At 38.9% G+C, this 17,517-nt stretch overlaps 1 protein-coding gene and 1 long non-coding RNA gene across 2 annotated transcripts; both read left to right on the top strand.

Moving 5' to 3' along the window:
• Positions 1-4,763: 4,763 nt before the first annotated feature.
• Positions 4,764-6,506, top strand: LOC137188755 (uncharacterized). The gene is made up of 2 exons (XR_010929511.1): positions 4,764-4,799; positions 5,996-6,506. It is a non-coding gene; the product is annotated as an uncharacterized lncRNA (long non-coding RNA).
• Positions 6,507-10,630: 4,124 nt separating this feature from the next.
• On the top strand, positions 10,631-17,002 carry LOC137189355 (uncharacterized). The gene is made up of 7 exons (XM_067599139.1): positions 10,631-10,878; positions 12,476-12,784; positions 13,607-13,906; positions 14,067-14,215; positions 14,352-14,444; positions 14,548-14,589; positions 14,953-17,002. Exons 1-7 carry the CDS (start codon positions 10,836-10,838, stop codon positions 15,091-15,093), a joined length of 1,077 nt encoding a protein of 358 aa, XP_067455240.1. The 5' UTR covers positions 10,631-10,835; the 3' UTR covers positions 15,094-17,002.
• Positions 17,003-17,517: the final 515 nt, after the last annotated feature.

Genomic DNA, 17,517 nt, shown 5'->3' with positions numbered 1-17,517 from the left:
TTCTTTAAGCTGACAACAGCTGCCATGCTATGTGAAAAACAGAACAAGAAACTTACAACCCAGTCAAGACTGCAGGAGACGAGTGTTTGTTACAGATTTTGGGTGGAGAATCACTTTAAGGTCTTCTGTCTTGTGCATCCTCTCTTCCAGCAAACACAAGGTCCTATGAACTGAGTGCTCGAGAAAGCCTTGACTTCACTTTTGATCTGAAACCGAACTCCTGCAACATTTACTTCATCCCAGAAAGTCACCTCAACCTGAAAGGGTTTGAGATTGAGATAGTTCGTCAAGGCAGGCTAGAGAGGAAGGGCTCGGATGAAGTTAAATGCGTTGGGTTTCAGCTGTCGAAGCCATGTGGGATTTTGATTGAGAGTCTCCAAAGTTCATGTGGTGGACGTTTCAAGGTCAGAGATCACAGTGACAACACGACCTTGGTGGTGTCACTGAAAATGAAGTGCAAGTGTGTTTTATAATCAGTATGAGATGTGTTTTTTCATTATTGCCTTGGTATAAGAAAAACCTTATTTTTAGCTTCTTTTGTTTGCTTTTAGCTTTTGGTTTATCCAAAGTGGTTTCAAAAGTTTTCACAAGGGTTTTTATAGTTTTCTCAGTTTTTAAATTCTCAATCATTTGGTTTGTAAGTCGATTAATTGTCAGGAAATAGTGAGAAATGACCACTTCAAGTTCTAAAATCCTGAAGTGACATCTTTCTTCTTTTTTTGTGACGTGTGTTTGATATTCAAAAGATTTTGAGTGGAGAATCACTTCAATATTTTCTGTCTTGTGCATCCTCTTTTCCAGCAAACACGAGGTCCTATGAACGGAGTCCTGGAGAAAGACTTGACTTCACTTTTGATCTGGAACCGAACTCCTGCAACATTTACTTCTTCCCAGGAAGTGACCTTAAACTGAAAGCATTAGAGACTGAGATAGTTCGTCAAGGCAGGCTAGAGAGGAAGGACTTGAATGAAGTTAATTGCGGTGGGTTTCAGCTGTCAAAGCCATGTGGGATTTTGATTGAGAGCCTCCAAAGTTCATGTGGTGGACGCTTTGAGGTCAGAGATCAGAATGGCAACAAGGCCTTGGTGGCATCACTGAAAATGAAGCGTAGGGTAAAACGTAAGGCAAGGATGACCTCCAGAGGTAAGAAGCCAAACACAACTACCCCCCCCCCCACCCCCCAATTCCCCCCATGACCACTAGACAGAGCTAGTTTTCATTTCAGCTCTTTTCTTGGATGGTTGTTGTCTTGCTAATCTTTGAATAGCATTAATATCGTTTCACTTGTGGGAGGTAATATTTTGACAGTACAAAATAAGTCAAAATCAAACTTTTTTTTATTGTTAATATGAGAATTGTCTGGAGGGTGATCTATTACTTAAAAATAACAAATATGTCTTTGTAATATATGAAAGTGTAAGATTAGGATTTTTGAGGGAAGAGGTCTAGTCTAGTTTCGTTAATGTTAGATTTCTGAGAAAGTATTTACACCATCATCTAACAATAACATAATAGCTAACCAACAGTAAGAAATGTATCATTATCAGTCTAAGAGGCTAACTAACTTTTACGAGAATAATGTTATAGCAGGCAATATGCAATATTAGCTTGCTGTAGTCTAGCTTTAATTCTTTGCATATTTACATCGCTGTCTCCATCTGACTCTTTTGCGCCGCTGTGCTGTCTGTGTGTCATGGATGTGTGAACAGCTGCAGGTCTCTGTGTGTAGCAGGGCTGAGATTTAGCTGAGTAGTTACTGCAGTTGTCGATGGCCTGGATGACCTGAGCCAGAGACCCGGTGAGGGGACCTCCTTTGCAAAATAGTTAATTAATAAACATTTATTTTAGCACTTTCTTATCCTAAAATTAGAGTCGCAATAAAAACAAAAACAGGGTTTTTACACCTATTTCCACTTTTATGCAAATACAAATACAAATAATGGGCTCTCAATAAAGATTGTCAATTTTTGTTGCATTATAGATGAGGCTCAACATGAGGACAACTAACAGAGGAAGCTATGGGAAGCAGGTTCTTGAAGATGCACTTAAATGCATTTAAGATGGCGAATCACTGAATTCAGTATCTCAGAAATTTGGCAGACCACCAAAAACACTTTGTTGGTACCGTGACAAGCTGATGAAGAGGCCAGGCCATATTCGTCTGTGGAAAACGGCTGTGTTCTCTGCAGTCTTTGAAAATTATCTGGTGTGCCACATCCAACATATGGAGAGAGCTCTCTTTGGGCTAACATCATGGGATGTACGGAAACTGGCCTATGATTTGGCTACAAAGATGGGGATCCAACGCTCATTGAGTGATGCCAAAAAAGTTGCTGGGAAGACTGTTTCCTAGTAATCTGATGTGCCAGATGATTTGTTACACAGAACCATCGGAGAAATAGTCCTTGGAAACTGTTTGGAAAAGGGCAGGCACTTTCAAAAAATACTTGGTAGGTAATTGGATGAACCATCTGTCTATCATAGTCTATCAATCCCTGCGAGGCAGCTTACTTTGCAAGAGCATGTGATCATGTGAGAATCCTCACTGGGGCAGTAGGCTTCAATAAAGTGGGTGAATTCTTTGATGTTTATGAAAACATGCTTCAGAGGCTGAACAACATATTTCCCACCTAGCTGTGGAACATGGATCAGATAGGAGTCCGAAACGTCCAGAAACCCCAGTCTGTGGTTGCAACAAAAGGGGCTCAACAAGTCAGGAGGATGACGAATGCTGAGAGAGGATTTAATGTCACTGCTTTGTGTACGATGAAAGCTGCAGGGCAATTTGTTCCTCTGATGTTTATTTTCCTGAGAAAGAGAATGACCGAGATCCATATGAGAGGGGCACCTCCTGGATCTGTGGGAAGAGTTTCAGATTGACTCGACGGCAACCTATTTGTGGAGTGGCTCACCCATTTTGCAAAGAACGTGAACGCCAGCAAGAATGATCCACACATCCTCATACTTGATGTGAACCACCCACATAAAACCTTAGAGGCTGTTAATCTGGCAAGACATCTTGGCATAATCATGATTTCACTACTGCCTCACTGCGGCCTTAAAATGCAGCCCCTCGACAGGATCTTTTTCAGAATCCTGAAGATGAACAGCCTGAAAGTGGCCGACTGATGGAAGACCAAAAACCTGGAAAGAGGATTAACCTCTATGAAATTACTGGCGTCCTTGGTAAAGCTTACCGCCAGGCTGCCAGTTTGGGAAAAGGAATGAAAGGGTTCAGGGCCTGTGGTCTTATGCCATGTAACAGGGACATTTTTGGAGAACAGGACTTGATCCAGAACCTGCCCTACAGCCTGCTCCACACACCTCCAAGGTTGTACCACCTGCCCATTCATGGCAAGACAACAAAAGTGTCCTTTCGTCTTTTAGAGGCTACATGTTTTATCAACAGTGCTATTTATAAAGTTCAACGCTGTTTTCTGTCCATGTCAAGTCTCATCCCGGCACTTTCACCTCAGCCAAAGCTACAGCAGGCAAGGCCCAGAAAAAGGAAGGCTGAGTCAGCAGCAGTGATTACAGCTGCACCTACAGGAGAGATCTGGAGGAGAAGGCCAATGGCAAGAAAATTGTGTAAAAGCCCCAAGAAAATAAGAGGATCGAAGTGAAGAAGAAGACCCAGAATGATGAGGATGCTGAATGTCTGTACTGCACTGAGCTGTTCTCATATTGTGGTGTGAAAACTTTATGAAATGGTCTCATGAGGAATGAAGCAATGCAACAGAGGCACGTTTCTACTGTGAGTCCTGTTTGGAAATTTGATGTGTTTTGCCGATTTAAATGGCATTTTTTAGGCCTGATTGTTAATTTTGTTTCTCTGATTTGAAATTACATTGTTTTGGTTTGTTCACATCAGTGTGAAATTTCATAGTTGTTTTATTGATTTGAAAATATTGAAAATAATCCTATTATTCACCTAATTTTAATGATTTGTTCACACCTGCATGTTTTTTTATGTAACAATATTATTTATGTCAGTAATTTAAATATCAGTGATAATAAAGTTATATATTATTTAAACAAATCTCTCCAGTTATGATTTGTCCTAGGTCCATCAATTTGAAATTAATTGAAATTAATTAATCAAACCATTCTAATGGTAATTTCTGTATGTGTAATGTAACATTTAGGGGGTAGGTAGTTTTATATTTTTAAATTATCAATCATTTGATTAAATCAAATTACACAATTGATTCATTGTTGGTGATATATTTTCTTCTCATTGATTAATCACTTTATCAACTCATTGTTTCAGCACTAGGAAATCATCGTGACCCTTCTCACATTGCTTTTGGCATTGGAGTTTTTTTGCTCGTTGCGTGTTTCTGCATTTGCTTGCAGTCCTGCTGTGAGGAGTGCTGCAGCAAAGAGGATCATTCTGAGACTGACGCTGCTGCTGCATCTGCACCTGAGGTGACATGTTCTGCCTTACAGCTTCTAGACACTTTTTTGTGTGTACAATATCGTCAGGTTAAAGATTACTGTCATGCTGTAACATAATGTATTCCCATTGTGTCTCTGGACTGTATATGTTTAATTTAAATTGCAGTATGAGGCTGTTGGACCGAGGTCAGATGAATTGAGTCAGCCCTCTGGGACACACTACCCCGCTCAGCCTTCTTATACTCCGACTGGTCCGCTGGTTAGTGTGTGTTGCATTGCATAGAGAGAACTTCTCTCCTGTTCTTTTGTCTGTCTTTTCTCCTGCCTCTCCGCCATTAAACTGTTATGTCACTCTGCAGGTACATGATCCTACTGACAATCCACCACCTTCTTATTCTGAGGTATGACCTGCTGCACATGTTAGTCTGAGCATGCACACACATATACTCACACACTTGATGAATAAAAGTGCAATTTATAGTATTTTTCAACATCTGTGTTCCTTCCAAATTGACATATCTTGGTGTAATCACTGTAACCAAACCTTTGTTGAGATGATCAGTCGCTCTCCAGTGTGTTGTTTGTGCTAATCGGTGTTTTTACTTGAGTTTTTAGTGATAATTTCGTTTTACAATCTTTTTTGGCAAGATATTTCCAACATTAAATATTAATAACAAAACAAACTGTGAAATACATGCATCATTCATTATGTCCTGTTGATGCATTCATTTGTAGCTCAGTCTTGTTGTATAACAGCCCTTTATTCCATTTTCCTTCCAGTTGTGCTTCTTGTAGTCTCAAGATATGTCTCAGTTTTTATATTAAGACGATTTCTTCAACAATTACAAGACAATTGATCAGTGTCTGTGGCACTGTTTTCCCCACATACTTTGTAATAGCTTTTTGACTTACTATTAATAGTATTTTAACCAAACATGTTACTTCCTGTTACACTTTCTTCAGAGAAATTGCAGAGATAAAGTATCATACAAAGTTGCAGCACTTTACATACCATTTCCCAAAACACCAAAAAATATGAGTGTACCATTTAAATGATGCACACTCTCTTCAACATATCTGACATCATGTAACTTCTTTGTCTCTCAGATTTTAAAACCACTTTTGCCATGATTTGGCCACTCATCACCCCCTGCCTCTCTTTTTGTTTTGAAGTATTTTTTCTTTTATGTAAAAGAAGAAGAATGTTTAAAGTTATGTTTTACTTTGGTTCCTCAGTTGTTCCACCATTTGCCATTTTTAGGAAACAAAACTAAATGTTCTTCTTAAAATAATCAATAACTTACAATTGTGTCAACACTGAGATACCAGCTGACAAAATCTCACCACAAAGTCCATTTAGTAGCTCTTCTGGAGCTCTCGACTGTATCACAGAATGTAATAATGAACATTAAACTTCCTAAAGGTTGCAGTATCAAAACATCTGTGGTAATAATTTGACATTAATATTCTCCATGTTGCACCAACAATAACAACAGCTATCTGTATTTCAGACTTAATTCAGCCGGATCTGCATTAAAATTAGAGCTTGCTGGTGATTCTCTGATACACAATGACATGTCGGTCTTTTTCTCTCCAGGTTGTGGCTTCAGCAGAGCAGGCAGTCGTTCCATCTGCCCCCGTCTACTCTGACGTTGAGCCGCGGTTTGAGCTGAAGGGGATGACCTTTCCCTCAGACTCAGCCAGTGTTTATACCTCAGACAAACTCAACTTCCTCTGAAGGCCTTAATTTTGATGGGTATCCTTGTTGTAATATTTGGTGCTTGCATTATACATTCTAGTGTGGATTATGAATGATGAGTTGTAGATGTTACATTGATATATACTGTAGCTATTTCAGAAACATGTTCATTTACTCAGGCAAGTCACACACATTTCTAAATGTTTTAAAGAGAGTGATTGTTTGACATCTACAAAAAATATGAAATGCACCAGTTGCCTTTTTGCCCTGCATGTATCCACTGGAGAGTGGCACCAACGCCTTAACACCGCTGCACTGCGGTCAGTTAACGTAATTGTGTCAATACATTTTTTGTTATTACACTTTTACTTTTACACACAAGCAATAAACTGATTACAGTTGCAATGTGCCTATTTTGCATGTGTCTCCATTTTATCAGTCACTCTCACATGTACACTTCCTCCTTTTTGGAGCTTTAATGATTATTTATGAAGTAGATGTTTTTAATATATTTGTTTTAATGTTTTGGAACTCATGTTAGAGTTTATGACCGTTGTGTAAATAAGGAGTTTCGTTGGTTTTCTGTTGAAACACTAACAAACCTTTATCATTGTTATTAGTCAGACAAAACAGGAAAGGAGGAGGGATTGCAGCCATTTTCTCTACACAGTTTGTGTGTAATGACATTGACCTGAGTGAATTTACATCATTTGAATATCTTGCTCTTCAGCTTAAAGCAGAATTATTAGTATTCATTATTACATTATATCGGCCACCAAGATATTCATCAATATTTCTACAGGAATTCTGAGAGCTGATCTCACTTAGTATCAATAGACATGATCGATTAATCTTGAATGGAGACCTGAATATTCATATTAATAACAAAGAATGACTCCAAAGCTGTGGAGCTTGTAAATTTACTGAACAGCTTTGAACTCACCTAACATGTAAATAAAGCCACTCATCAGCATGGTAACACTCTAGACTTAGTAACAACAACAGGTTTAAACATTGATAGTGTTTCAGTATTACCTCTTTCTGACCATCACTGTGTGTTTTTGATGCCAACTTAACCTTAACAAAGACTAAAAGGGAATTTTTGGTTCAAAAGAGATTCCTAGATGACAAGGCTGAAACAATGTTTTCTAATATTATGAGATCATTTGACCCATTCAGTGAAGACTGCTCTTTAAATGACATGGTTGAATATTTTAACAACACCTTGTCATCTGCTTTAAAACTGCTGCTCCACTAAAGGTTAAAAAGGGGTCGACCAACAGAATCTCCCCATTGTTAAACAATAACAGTGTTCACACAGTTCACTCTAATATACAAGAAGCCATGAGTGCCTATAACAAAGAAACACATCTGGCAAGAGAAGATTACTTTTCCAAGATTATTACAAAGGATGCTGGGAACTCACCTACTCAACACTGCCCCCGATCCCCCACAGTTCTCTGTATCAAAATGTGAAGAACTCGCATTGTTCTTCCATAACAAAATAACCTCAAGTAGAGACAGTATTGCTGCTGATATGAACACAGATGATCTCAGTAAATCCCGAAAAAATGATGTAACCATGGGAAAATTCACCTGTATTACACTAACTGAGCTTTGTAAGACTGTCACTGAATGTAACTCCTCCTCCTCATGTATTGACCCTGTACCTACAGCTTTTTAAAAGTGGATGTTCGATAGTGTTTCAAGTTGTGTCCTGATACAGGCCTGAAATTCTTTTTTGCACTCTGCTTCGCACTTTACTTGATTTTATGCACTAAATGTATTCTATTTTTAAACTTTTTAAAAAATATATTATAAGTATTCAGTGGGTTTTATTGTCCATCTTATGTTACATTCATATTTTTAACATGTTTTCAATGTTTCAATTTCAATTTCATGTGAAGCACTTGGTGCATGTAATTTCTTTGTTGTAAAGCATTTTGAGCTGCATTTCTTGTATGAAAGGTGCTATACACATAAAAATTAGTATTATTATTATTGAGAAGCATAATATGAAGAGTTGTAAAATATTTGTGAATACATACATTTTGTGTTTGTATCATAGAAATTCTGGCTTTGTGTCAGGTGCATTAAAACTAACACCCTATCTCAATATGTGGTTATCTGTGTTTGTTCTTCTGTCTCAATGCTATCTTTGAAAAAATACTTGTACCAGTTCCCTGGTTCCTAACTATCATCAGCCCCACCACAGGAACATCTCCCCCCTATACTGTCTGTCTTCGCCACCGGCAGTCCTAAACAGCTACAAATGGCCCCCAACCCCCTACCATGAGTGCAATAACGGTGGCTTTGTCGGACAGATTACCTGACATGCATCAAGCTCCCCTGGACACAGTTGCTTAGCTCTCCTTTACCAGTTCGCCATCTCAGCAATCAAGTCCAGCTGAGAACAATGAGGTCACAGAGTCTCTGTCAGCAGTAACAGTTCAGATCAGGTAAAACCCATGAATCTTTGATTAGTTGTCATAGCCTTTACAGAAAACTACAACCCAAGTTCACTACACTACTATTGTCATAACCATAGACTTGACTGGTCACTCAGTCTGCACATGTCTTTCTTAGGTTGTTATCATTTACTGTGGTTAGGTAGCAGGGGTGTGCCCAAATACAAATATGTTATTTGGCAAAGCACAAACAGTGAATTTTTGTTTGTGTGTGTGTGTGTGTGTGTGTTTTTTTTTTTTTTTTTTTTTTTTTTTTTTTTACAAATATTTGTTTCATACAAATATTTTAAAAATTATTTGTTTTCAGGAAGAAAAAACCCATGTAAAATACCAGCATGCAGGTCGGTCACATCACTATCTCAGTCTCTCTCCTCTGCTTCGCTGTTACATTTAACAGCAGGTCTCAACAAGGGGAGTCACATCCACCTGCTACATGACGCACATTTTCTTATTTGGACATCACTCCCGGAGTTGGGGGTGTTCCCCAGAGATAAAGCTGAGCTACTGACACAAGCAAAGTCCTCCCCTTCTCCTTTTCACAAAGTTAGGTTGTAAAAATTAAGCAATAAATGAAAAGTGCAAAGCAAGAATCACCTTTGAAGTTCTTCCCTACATGTTACAGGGTGTGCTGTGTCTGTGTTATGGGTGTATAAATAGGTAGAGGTCTGTCTGCATTGAGGTGATGAGTAAAATTTTAGCTCAGTAGTCAGTGCAGTCATCTATGATCTGGGAGACTCCAGTTCAAGACCCGGTGTGGGGACCTCCTTTGTAAAGTAGTTTATTGATGGACAGTTATTGTAACACTTAAATAACACGTAATTGAAAAAAAAAGGATTTTTAAGCCTCTTTCCACTTTTATTCGAATACAAATACAAATAATTTTGCTGCCTCAACAAATAGAGATACAAATACAAATACTGGGCTCTCTGCACATCCCTATGAGGTGGTCTGCCACAGTATACTGTCTGTTTAGGGCTGAATATGTTTCTAAGAGTGAGAATGGGTGCTGATGATCTAATAACAAGAACAGTTCCCTAACAAATATTGAATTGGAATTGTTATTAGTCACAATAGTCACTGTCCACAGCATGACAACTACAACATTTTGTAAGGTATGACAATTGACATATACCATGTTACATATAGAACCCAAAGGTGTTATATGCAAAGTTAAAGTTGCCCTCCATTCAAAAACATGTTTTTCTTCTTGTTCTTTCAGTTGGATGTTAGGGCTTCACTTTGCAGAATGATGTATGTGCAGAGTTTCACACTGGAAGCCTCTTTTCACATTCATCTGCTGAAAGGGGCAAGTTTAGAGCATTATTTGTGGCATTGTGGAAGCCAATCATATGGTGTGGAAAATTGCAACCTCCAGTTTACATACAGCAGTAGGAGACTTTAAAAAAAAATGGCATTGTTATTAGACCTGGACAGTACAGATGACAGGAAATAAGGTGAGAGAGATGACATGCAACAAAGGTCCACTGCCGGATTCGTCCAACAGTGAGTATCGGTCATGCGTCTTAAACAGTAGGCTACCAGAGCGCACTCAGCAGTTGAAGTTTTGAAATGAAATATATTTGCATATTCATAGATTTTTAATTTTTAATGAGGGAGAAAGAGTAGATGTCATTTAAAGGATTTTAACGTGGTAAATATACTGGTATTATAATGTCTGGAGGGACTTTTTAAGGGATCACCGAAGTTATACCATTCACATTGAGGGGTCCATGAAAGTCTTCATGACAATCCATCCAATGTTGTTGAGACATTTCAATCAAAATGTGATCCTCATAGTAGCAATAACGTTATGAGGAAAAGTCAAGAGATCACACAAGTCGGATATAGGACCATAAATGTCTGTGTCAATCCATCTTGTATGTTGAGATATTTCGCAAAAGTGGACTAATGAAAAAAAAAACCCCAAAACAAATTGTCATCCCTAGAGGCCGGCATGGCGCTTATTGTGTCATTTCCGACCGTACTTAAACGCACCACGAGCACTGCGATGGAAACGCCCTGATGGGTGGGCCCAGACAAAGCTTCTCCCAACAAACCCCGTCCATAAACCGTAATAATTAACAGTGTAGTGCGGGATGTGTACTTTGTACAACTTCTGTCTTAATGTTGTACATACAGTGAAGGATTTACTCTGCCAGGATGTGTCAGTAAAGTATCGATCAATTATAATCATATCGTGCGCTTAATTGGTAGAAGACGGTACATTTGTGTGACACTGGATTCGGGTTTTGGGTTTTGAATCACGTCAGATGATGATAGTGTTGCTGCTGCTTAGTGCCTGTGTTTGTTTGGGTGAGTGTGAAAATGATTAATTTGCCTTTAGACTGCTTGTACAACTGTATCCTGTTGCCCTGAGTGTATAAATGATTGTAGGGATTTATAGTAACAGTATTTCTCTGGTTCTCAGTCAGGAGTAGTTTATGGTACCTGCAGTAATGTAAACGTATGGTTAGTATATACAGGGTGCGATTTGTAAAGGAAAATCAGAGAGGGGGACCTTTATGAAACGTTTTTATTCATGAAAATAAATCATAACCACAGTGGGCCTGTGTAGACTATGAAGCATGTTAGGCTATTTCTTACAGCTGTTACAGTCATATTCATAAAAGCGATGTGATGTAAAGTTCACGCCTTATCCTTCCCCCATGCGGACACACAGGAGATGTGATCATATAGAACAAAACAAAAGGTTAAATGTAACATGCCAGAGTTGAATCCCCCAGCGCTCCTCTCAGCACTGTGGATAGCGCCACTCGGCCAGACGAGCCCCAACACCTCATGTCATTCTCACTGTTTAATTCAACTCTATGCGCAGCAAACTTCAGTATTGAATAGAAAATAATCACAACATGCAACAGCACAATGTGCTGTCATCATAAAAATAAACAGCCTATAGTAGATGCCTACTTGTCAGAATAAGAAAACAGTCTGTTTTGATGACGGAGTCTGTCTTTTTGTTCTTTCCTGTGGAGGGGTCATCCGCGGCGTGTGGCCCCTCTTTTACCCACATCTCTGCAAATCTCCAGGCAGTGAAGGAGGCAACCCCTGGTCCATTTACTGCGTCATCACGTAGCCCCTGGTCCATTTACTGCGTCATCACGTAGTCCCTGGTCCACTTACAACGTCATCACGTAGCCTAGACACAGTGTCATCTCAGTTGTCACTCATTGTCACGTCCATTTCCGATTTTATTGTTATTTGAGTATAAGAACGGATTAATATATGTGCACATGTTAACAGCATTTTAATGTTGTCAAGGTAAAACACCTTATACTGTCGAATAGTCTAATCTAAAACAATCCATAATTAACCACCGCACACTGAATTGACTTTACTGTGACTTTATTAGGAGCGAACAACGTGTTCCGCCTGTAGCTTCTTCAGGTCCGGGTGAAACATGTTATTCACTCCTAATAAAGTCACAGTGAAATAATTTCGTGTGATGGTTAATTTTGATTTTCACCTAATATGTTCCTGCGACTGATCAGCACCTGATTGAAAATACTGGAGGTGCACGAGGAGTTCTGTTCACTAAAACAATCCATATTTAATGAACTGATCATATGTTTTACATATAAGATATTGAATACTGAAAAATAACTATAACTATCGCTGTGAAATAAATGTAGTGGAATTAAAAGTAGAATATTTCCCTCTGAAATGCAATGGAGTATAAAGTAACACAAAATGGAAATGCTCAAGGATATTTACCTCAAAATTGTATTTACAGTATTTGAGTAAATGTACTTTGTCACATATGTCACATTCCATCAATAAAATATGTAAAGGATCAAAGGATGTCTGGGAATGCTGGCAGGTGTCCTTCCTCTTCAACATACATTCACCAGGTTTGTACTCAAGTGTGTGTTTGTGTCTGTTTCCTCTCCAGGCCTCGCAGATTACCATTATGCTGAGAAACAGTATGGGAAGACGTTCAGGTGGATGATACCTGAAGACACTCGGTCACTAGAGTTCGCCCCCAAGGACAACTCAAAGGCAACAGTCTTGTGGACACTTCATGTCGAGAAGGGGTGGGATGCGCCATTTTCAGTCTTAGGCCACAAGCCACCGAAGGGGAAAGTAGGTCTCCACTGGGGGTATCTGGAGCTGAGTTATTTAACCCAGGAAGACAGTGGCCTCTACACAATGAGAGACAATGATAAGAAACTGCTGCGTACTGTGAGCCTTGAGGTAGTAGGTGAGGATCCTTCTTATGCTCATTCTATTTCATTTCCTTTCCTGGATCTGACACTATGGCTGTCAATCTTTTCTTGGATTTTTGGTTTTAAAGGATAGGTTCACAGTTTTTGAAGTCCATCTTAAAATAACAGTCAGGTGCCCATATGAACACTGAAAGAGGTTTTCCTCACTATTCATACTGGCTATTAAAAGATCAAATGTGCTTTCAGTGTAATTGATGGGGGCCAAAATCCACAGTCCTTGTTCTGAGCAACAATGTATTTAAAAGTTTATCTGACGCTAATATGAAGCTTCAGTAGTCTGACTTAGTCATATCAAGTGGATATCTGCCACATCTACAGCCTTTTTACCATTAAATTCCCTCTTTGTGTTTCCTCAGACAGTGTTTCCCTGTTGAGCTGCAGTGGAAGTAAAGTAATGAAAAGAGGGACCTTTGCTTTTAAAAGACTGTAACGTTGAAAGATATCTACTTGATTTGACTTGATTTAGACAGCTGAAGCTTCATATTAGCTTCAGATAAAGTTTTAAATACATTTTGCACAGAAGGAGGCATGTGGATTTTGGCCTCCATCACTTAAATTGTAAGTTTATTTACTGATGTTAGCCTCATACTTACCATACAGACATGAGAGTGGTATCAATATTCTCAAAACACACCAAGATCTCAATTTCTTTAAGTTGACTACAGCTGCCATGCTATGTGAGAAACAAAACTAGAAACTTATAACCCCAGTCAAGACTGCAGGAGATGTGTGTTTGATACAGGTTTTGGGTGGAGAATCACTTTAATGCCTTCTGTCTTGTGCATCCTCTCTTCCAGCAAACACAATGTCCTATGAACTGAGTGCTCGAGAAAGCCTTGACTTCACTTTTGATCTGGAACCGAACTCCTGCAACATTTACTTCATCCCAGAAAGTGACCTCAAACTGAAAAGGTTTGGGACTAAGATAGTTCGTCAAGGCAGGCTAGAGAGGAAGGACTCATTTTATTGCAGTGGGTTTCAGCTGTCAAAGCCATGTGGAATTTTGATTAAGAGTCTCCAAAGTTCATGTGGTGGACGCTTCGAGGTCAGAGATCAGAATGACAACAAGGCCTTGGTGGTGTCACTGGAAGTGAAGCGTAAGTGTGTTTTATTGTTAGTATCACATGTGTTTTTTCATTATTGCCTTGGCATAAGACAAACATTATTTTCAGCACCTTTTGTTTATTTTTAGCTTTTAATTGTTGATGATACATTTTCTGTCAATTGACTAATCACTTAATCGACTCATTGTTTCAGCACTACAGTCTTCTGATGTTGGTTTTGGGATTTTCATTTTTTCGCTTGTGTTGTCGGTCCTCGCTTTCGTGTTCGTCTGCTGTTGTGGGAAGAGGCCCTCCAAAGAGGACGATTCTGAGACTGAAGCTGCTGCTGCATCTGCACCTGAGGTGACATGTTCTGCCTTACAGCTTCTAGACACTTTTTTGTGTGTACAATACCGTCAGGCTGAAAATCATTGTCATGCTGTAAAAGAATATATTCCCATCGTGTCGCTGGACTGTATGTGTTTAATTTAAATTCCAGGATGAACTTGTTGGACCGAGGTCAGATGAATTGAGTCAGCCCTTTGGGACACACTACCCCGCTCAGCCTTCTTATACTCCGACTGGTCCACTGGTTAGTGTGTGTTGCATTGCATAGAGAGAACTTCTCCTCTCCTGTTCTTTTGTCTGTCTTTTCTCCTGCCTCTCCACCGTTAAACTATTATGTCACTCTGCAGGTACACGATCCTACTGACAATGTGCCACCTTCTTATTCTGAGGTATGACCTGCTGCACATGTTAGTCTGAGCATGCACACACATATACTCAGACACTTGATGAATAAAAGTGCAATTTATAGTATTTTTCAACATCTGTGTTCCTTCCAAACTGACATTTCTTGGTGTAATCACTGTAACCAGACCACAGTCTTCCTCAGAATGCAATAATGAACATTAAACTTCCTAAAGGTTGCAGTATCAAAACATCTGTGGTAATAATTTGACATTAATATTCTCCATGTCGCACCAACAATAACAACAGTTATCTGTATTTTAGACTTAATTCAGTGGGATCTGTATTAAAATTAGAGCTTGCTGATGATTCTCTGATACACAGTGACATGTCGGTCTTTTTCTCTACAGGTTGCGGCTTCAGCAGAGCAGGCAGCCGTTCCATCTGCCCTCGTCTACTCTGACGTTGAGCCGCAGTTTGAACTCAAGGGGATGACCTTTCCCTCAGACTCAGCCAATGTTTATACCTCAGACAAACTCAACTTCCTCTGAAGGCCTTAATTTTGATGGGTATCCTTGTTGTAATATTTGGTGCTTGCATTATACATTCTAGTGTGGATTATGAATGATGAGTTGTAGATGTTACATTGATATATATTGTAGCTATTTCAGAAACATGTTCATTTACTCAGGCAAGTCACACACATTTCTAAATGTTTTAAAGAGAGTGATTGTTTGACATCTACCAAAAATATGAAACGCACCAGTTGCCTTTTCGTCCTGCATGTATCCACTGGAGAGTGGCACCAACGCCTTAACACCACTGCGGTCAGTTAACGTAACTGTGTCAATACATTTTCTGTTATTACACTTTTACTTTTACACACAAGCAGTAAACTGACTACAGTTGCAATGTGCCTATTTTGCATGTGTCTCCATTTTATCAGTCACTCTCACATGTACACTTCCTCCTTTTTGGAGCTTTAATGATTATTTATGAAGTAGATCTTTTTAATATATTTCATTTAATTTACATTTTTAATTGTTTCGGAACTCATGTTAGGGTTTATGACTGTTGTGTAAATAAGTATAATATGACTAATAATAATATTTTCTCTACATAGTTTGTGTGTAATGACATTGAACTTGTTGAATTTACATCATTTGAATATCTTGCTCTTGAGCTCAAAGCAGAATAATCAGTGCTCATCATTACAATATATTGGCCACCAAGATATTCATCACTATTTCTACAGGAATTCTCTGATCTCACTTAGTATCAAGTGTAGACATGATCGGTTAATCCTGAATGGAGACCTGAATATTCATATTAATAAAAAGAATGACTCCAAAGCTGTGGAGCTTGTAAATTTACTGGACAACTTTGAACTCACCTAACATGTAAATAAAGCCACTCATCAGCATGGTAACACTCTCGACTTAGTAACAACAACAGGTTTAAACATTGATAGTGTTTCAGTATTACCTCTTTCTGACCCTCACTGTGTGTTTTTGATGCCAACCTAACCTTAACAAAGACTAAAAGGGAATTATTGTTAAACAATAACTGTTAATGAGATCAAGAGAATCTGTTGGGTAGCTGAAAGAAAATGGAGGAAAACTAGACTCAAAGTTCACTGTAATATATACAAAGAAGCCATGAGTGCCTATAACAAAGCGATACGTCTGGCAAGAGAAGATTACTTTTCCAAGATCATTAGAAAGGATGCTGGGAACTCTATAATATTATTCTCTACTTTTGACCAGCTACTCAACACTGCCCCCGACCCCCCACAGTTCTCTCCATCAAAATGTGAAGAACTCGCATTGTCCTTTAATAACAAAATAACCTCAAGTAGAGACAGTATTGCTGCTGATGTGAACACAGATGATCTCAGTAAATCTTATAAAAATGATGTAACCATGTAAAAATTCACCTGTATTACACTAACTGAGCTTTGCAAGACTGTCACTGAATGTAACTCCTCCACCTCATGTATTGACAGTGTACCTACAGCTTTTTAAAAGTGGGTGTTCGATAGTGTTTCAAGTTATGTCCTGATACAGGCCTGAAATTATTTTTTGCACACTGTTTTGCACTTATGCACTGCTGCACTTCTTTTAAAATTTTGAATTTTACTTGATTTTATGCATTATATGTATTTGATTTTTAAACTTAAAAAAGTATTATAACTTTTCAGTGGGTTTTATTTTCCATCCTATGTTACATTAATGTTTTTAATGTTCATTTAATGTCTATTTTCATGTGACGCAGTTGGTGCATGTAATTTCTTTGAGCACTTTGAGCTGCATTTTTGTATGAAAGGTGCTATACATAACGTTTATTATTATTATTGAGAAGCATAATATGAAGAGTTGTAAAATATTTGTGAATACATGAGAACATTTTGTGCTTGTATCATAGAAATTCTAACTTTAGGTCAGGTATATTAAAACTAACACCCTGCTACAATATATGGTTATCTGTATTTGTTCTTCTGTCTCCAAAAAAAACCACATACAGTTTAATTTACTTGCAGGCACCACCAACCCAGCATGTCACCACATAGCCAAAAGCTTGTCCAAGCATATAAATTCTTTCCCACCATACCAACTGGTTCTCAAGAGAAACTCAACTGAGCAGAAGCTAAAATGTGACTGAGTGTGTGTCTGAACCACAGGCGTGGACTCAAATGCAGACACTGACTCAATGAGCAAGTTCAAAAAGCCCATGTGCGGCGACAGTGGCGAAACAGAGCCAGCACAGAGGGCACGCTAACCTCCTTCTCCAGGGTAGGGTAGAGAGAAGGTTGATATCCATAGGCGTGCAGAAAGGGGAAGAGACCAGACGGGGAACACGGAAGAGAATTGTGTGCATACTCGACCGAGCTGAGCTGTTTGCTCCATGTGTTGGGGCTCTGGGAGGCGAGGCAACGCAGGCTGGTCTCCAGCTCCTGGTTCTTCAGCTGCTCCGTC

The sequence above is a fragment of the Thunnus thynnus genome, chromosome 9, assembly GCF_963924715.1.
Source record: "Thunnus thynnus chromosome 9, fThuThy2.1, whole genome shotgun sequence".
Classification (NCBI taxonomy): domain Eukaryota; kingdom Metazoa; phylum Chordata; class Actinopteri; order Scombriformes; family Scombridae; genus Thunnus; species Thunnus thynnus.
The sequence above is the reverse complement of the archived record's forward strand: the minus strand, read 5'-3'. Positions and strand labels throughout refer to the sequence as shown.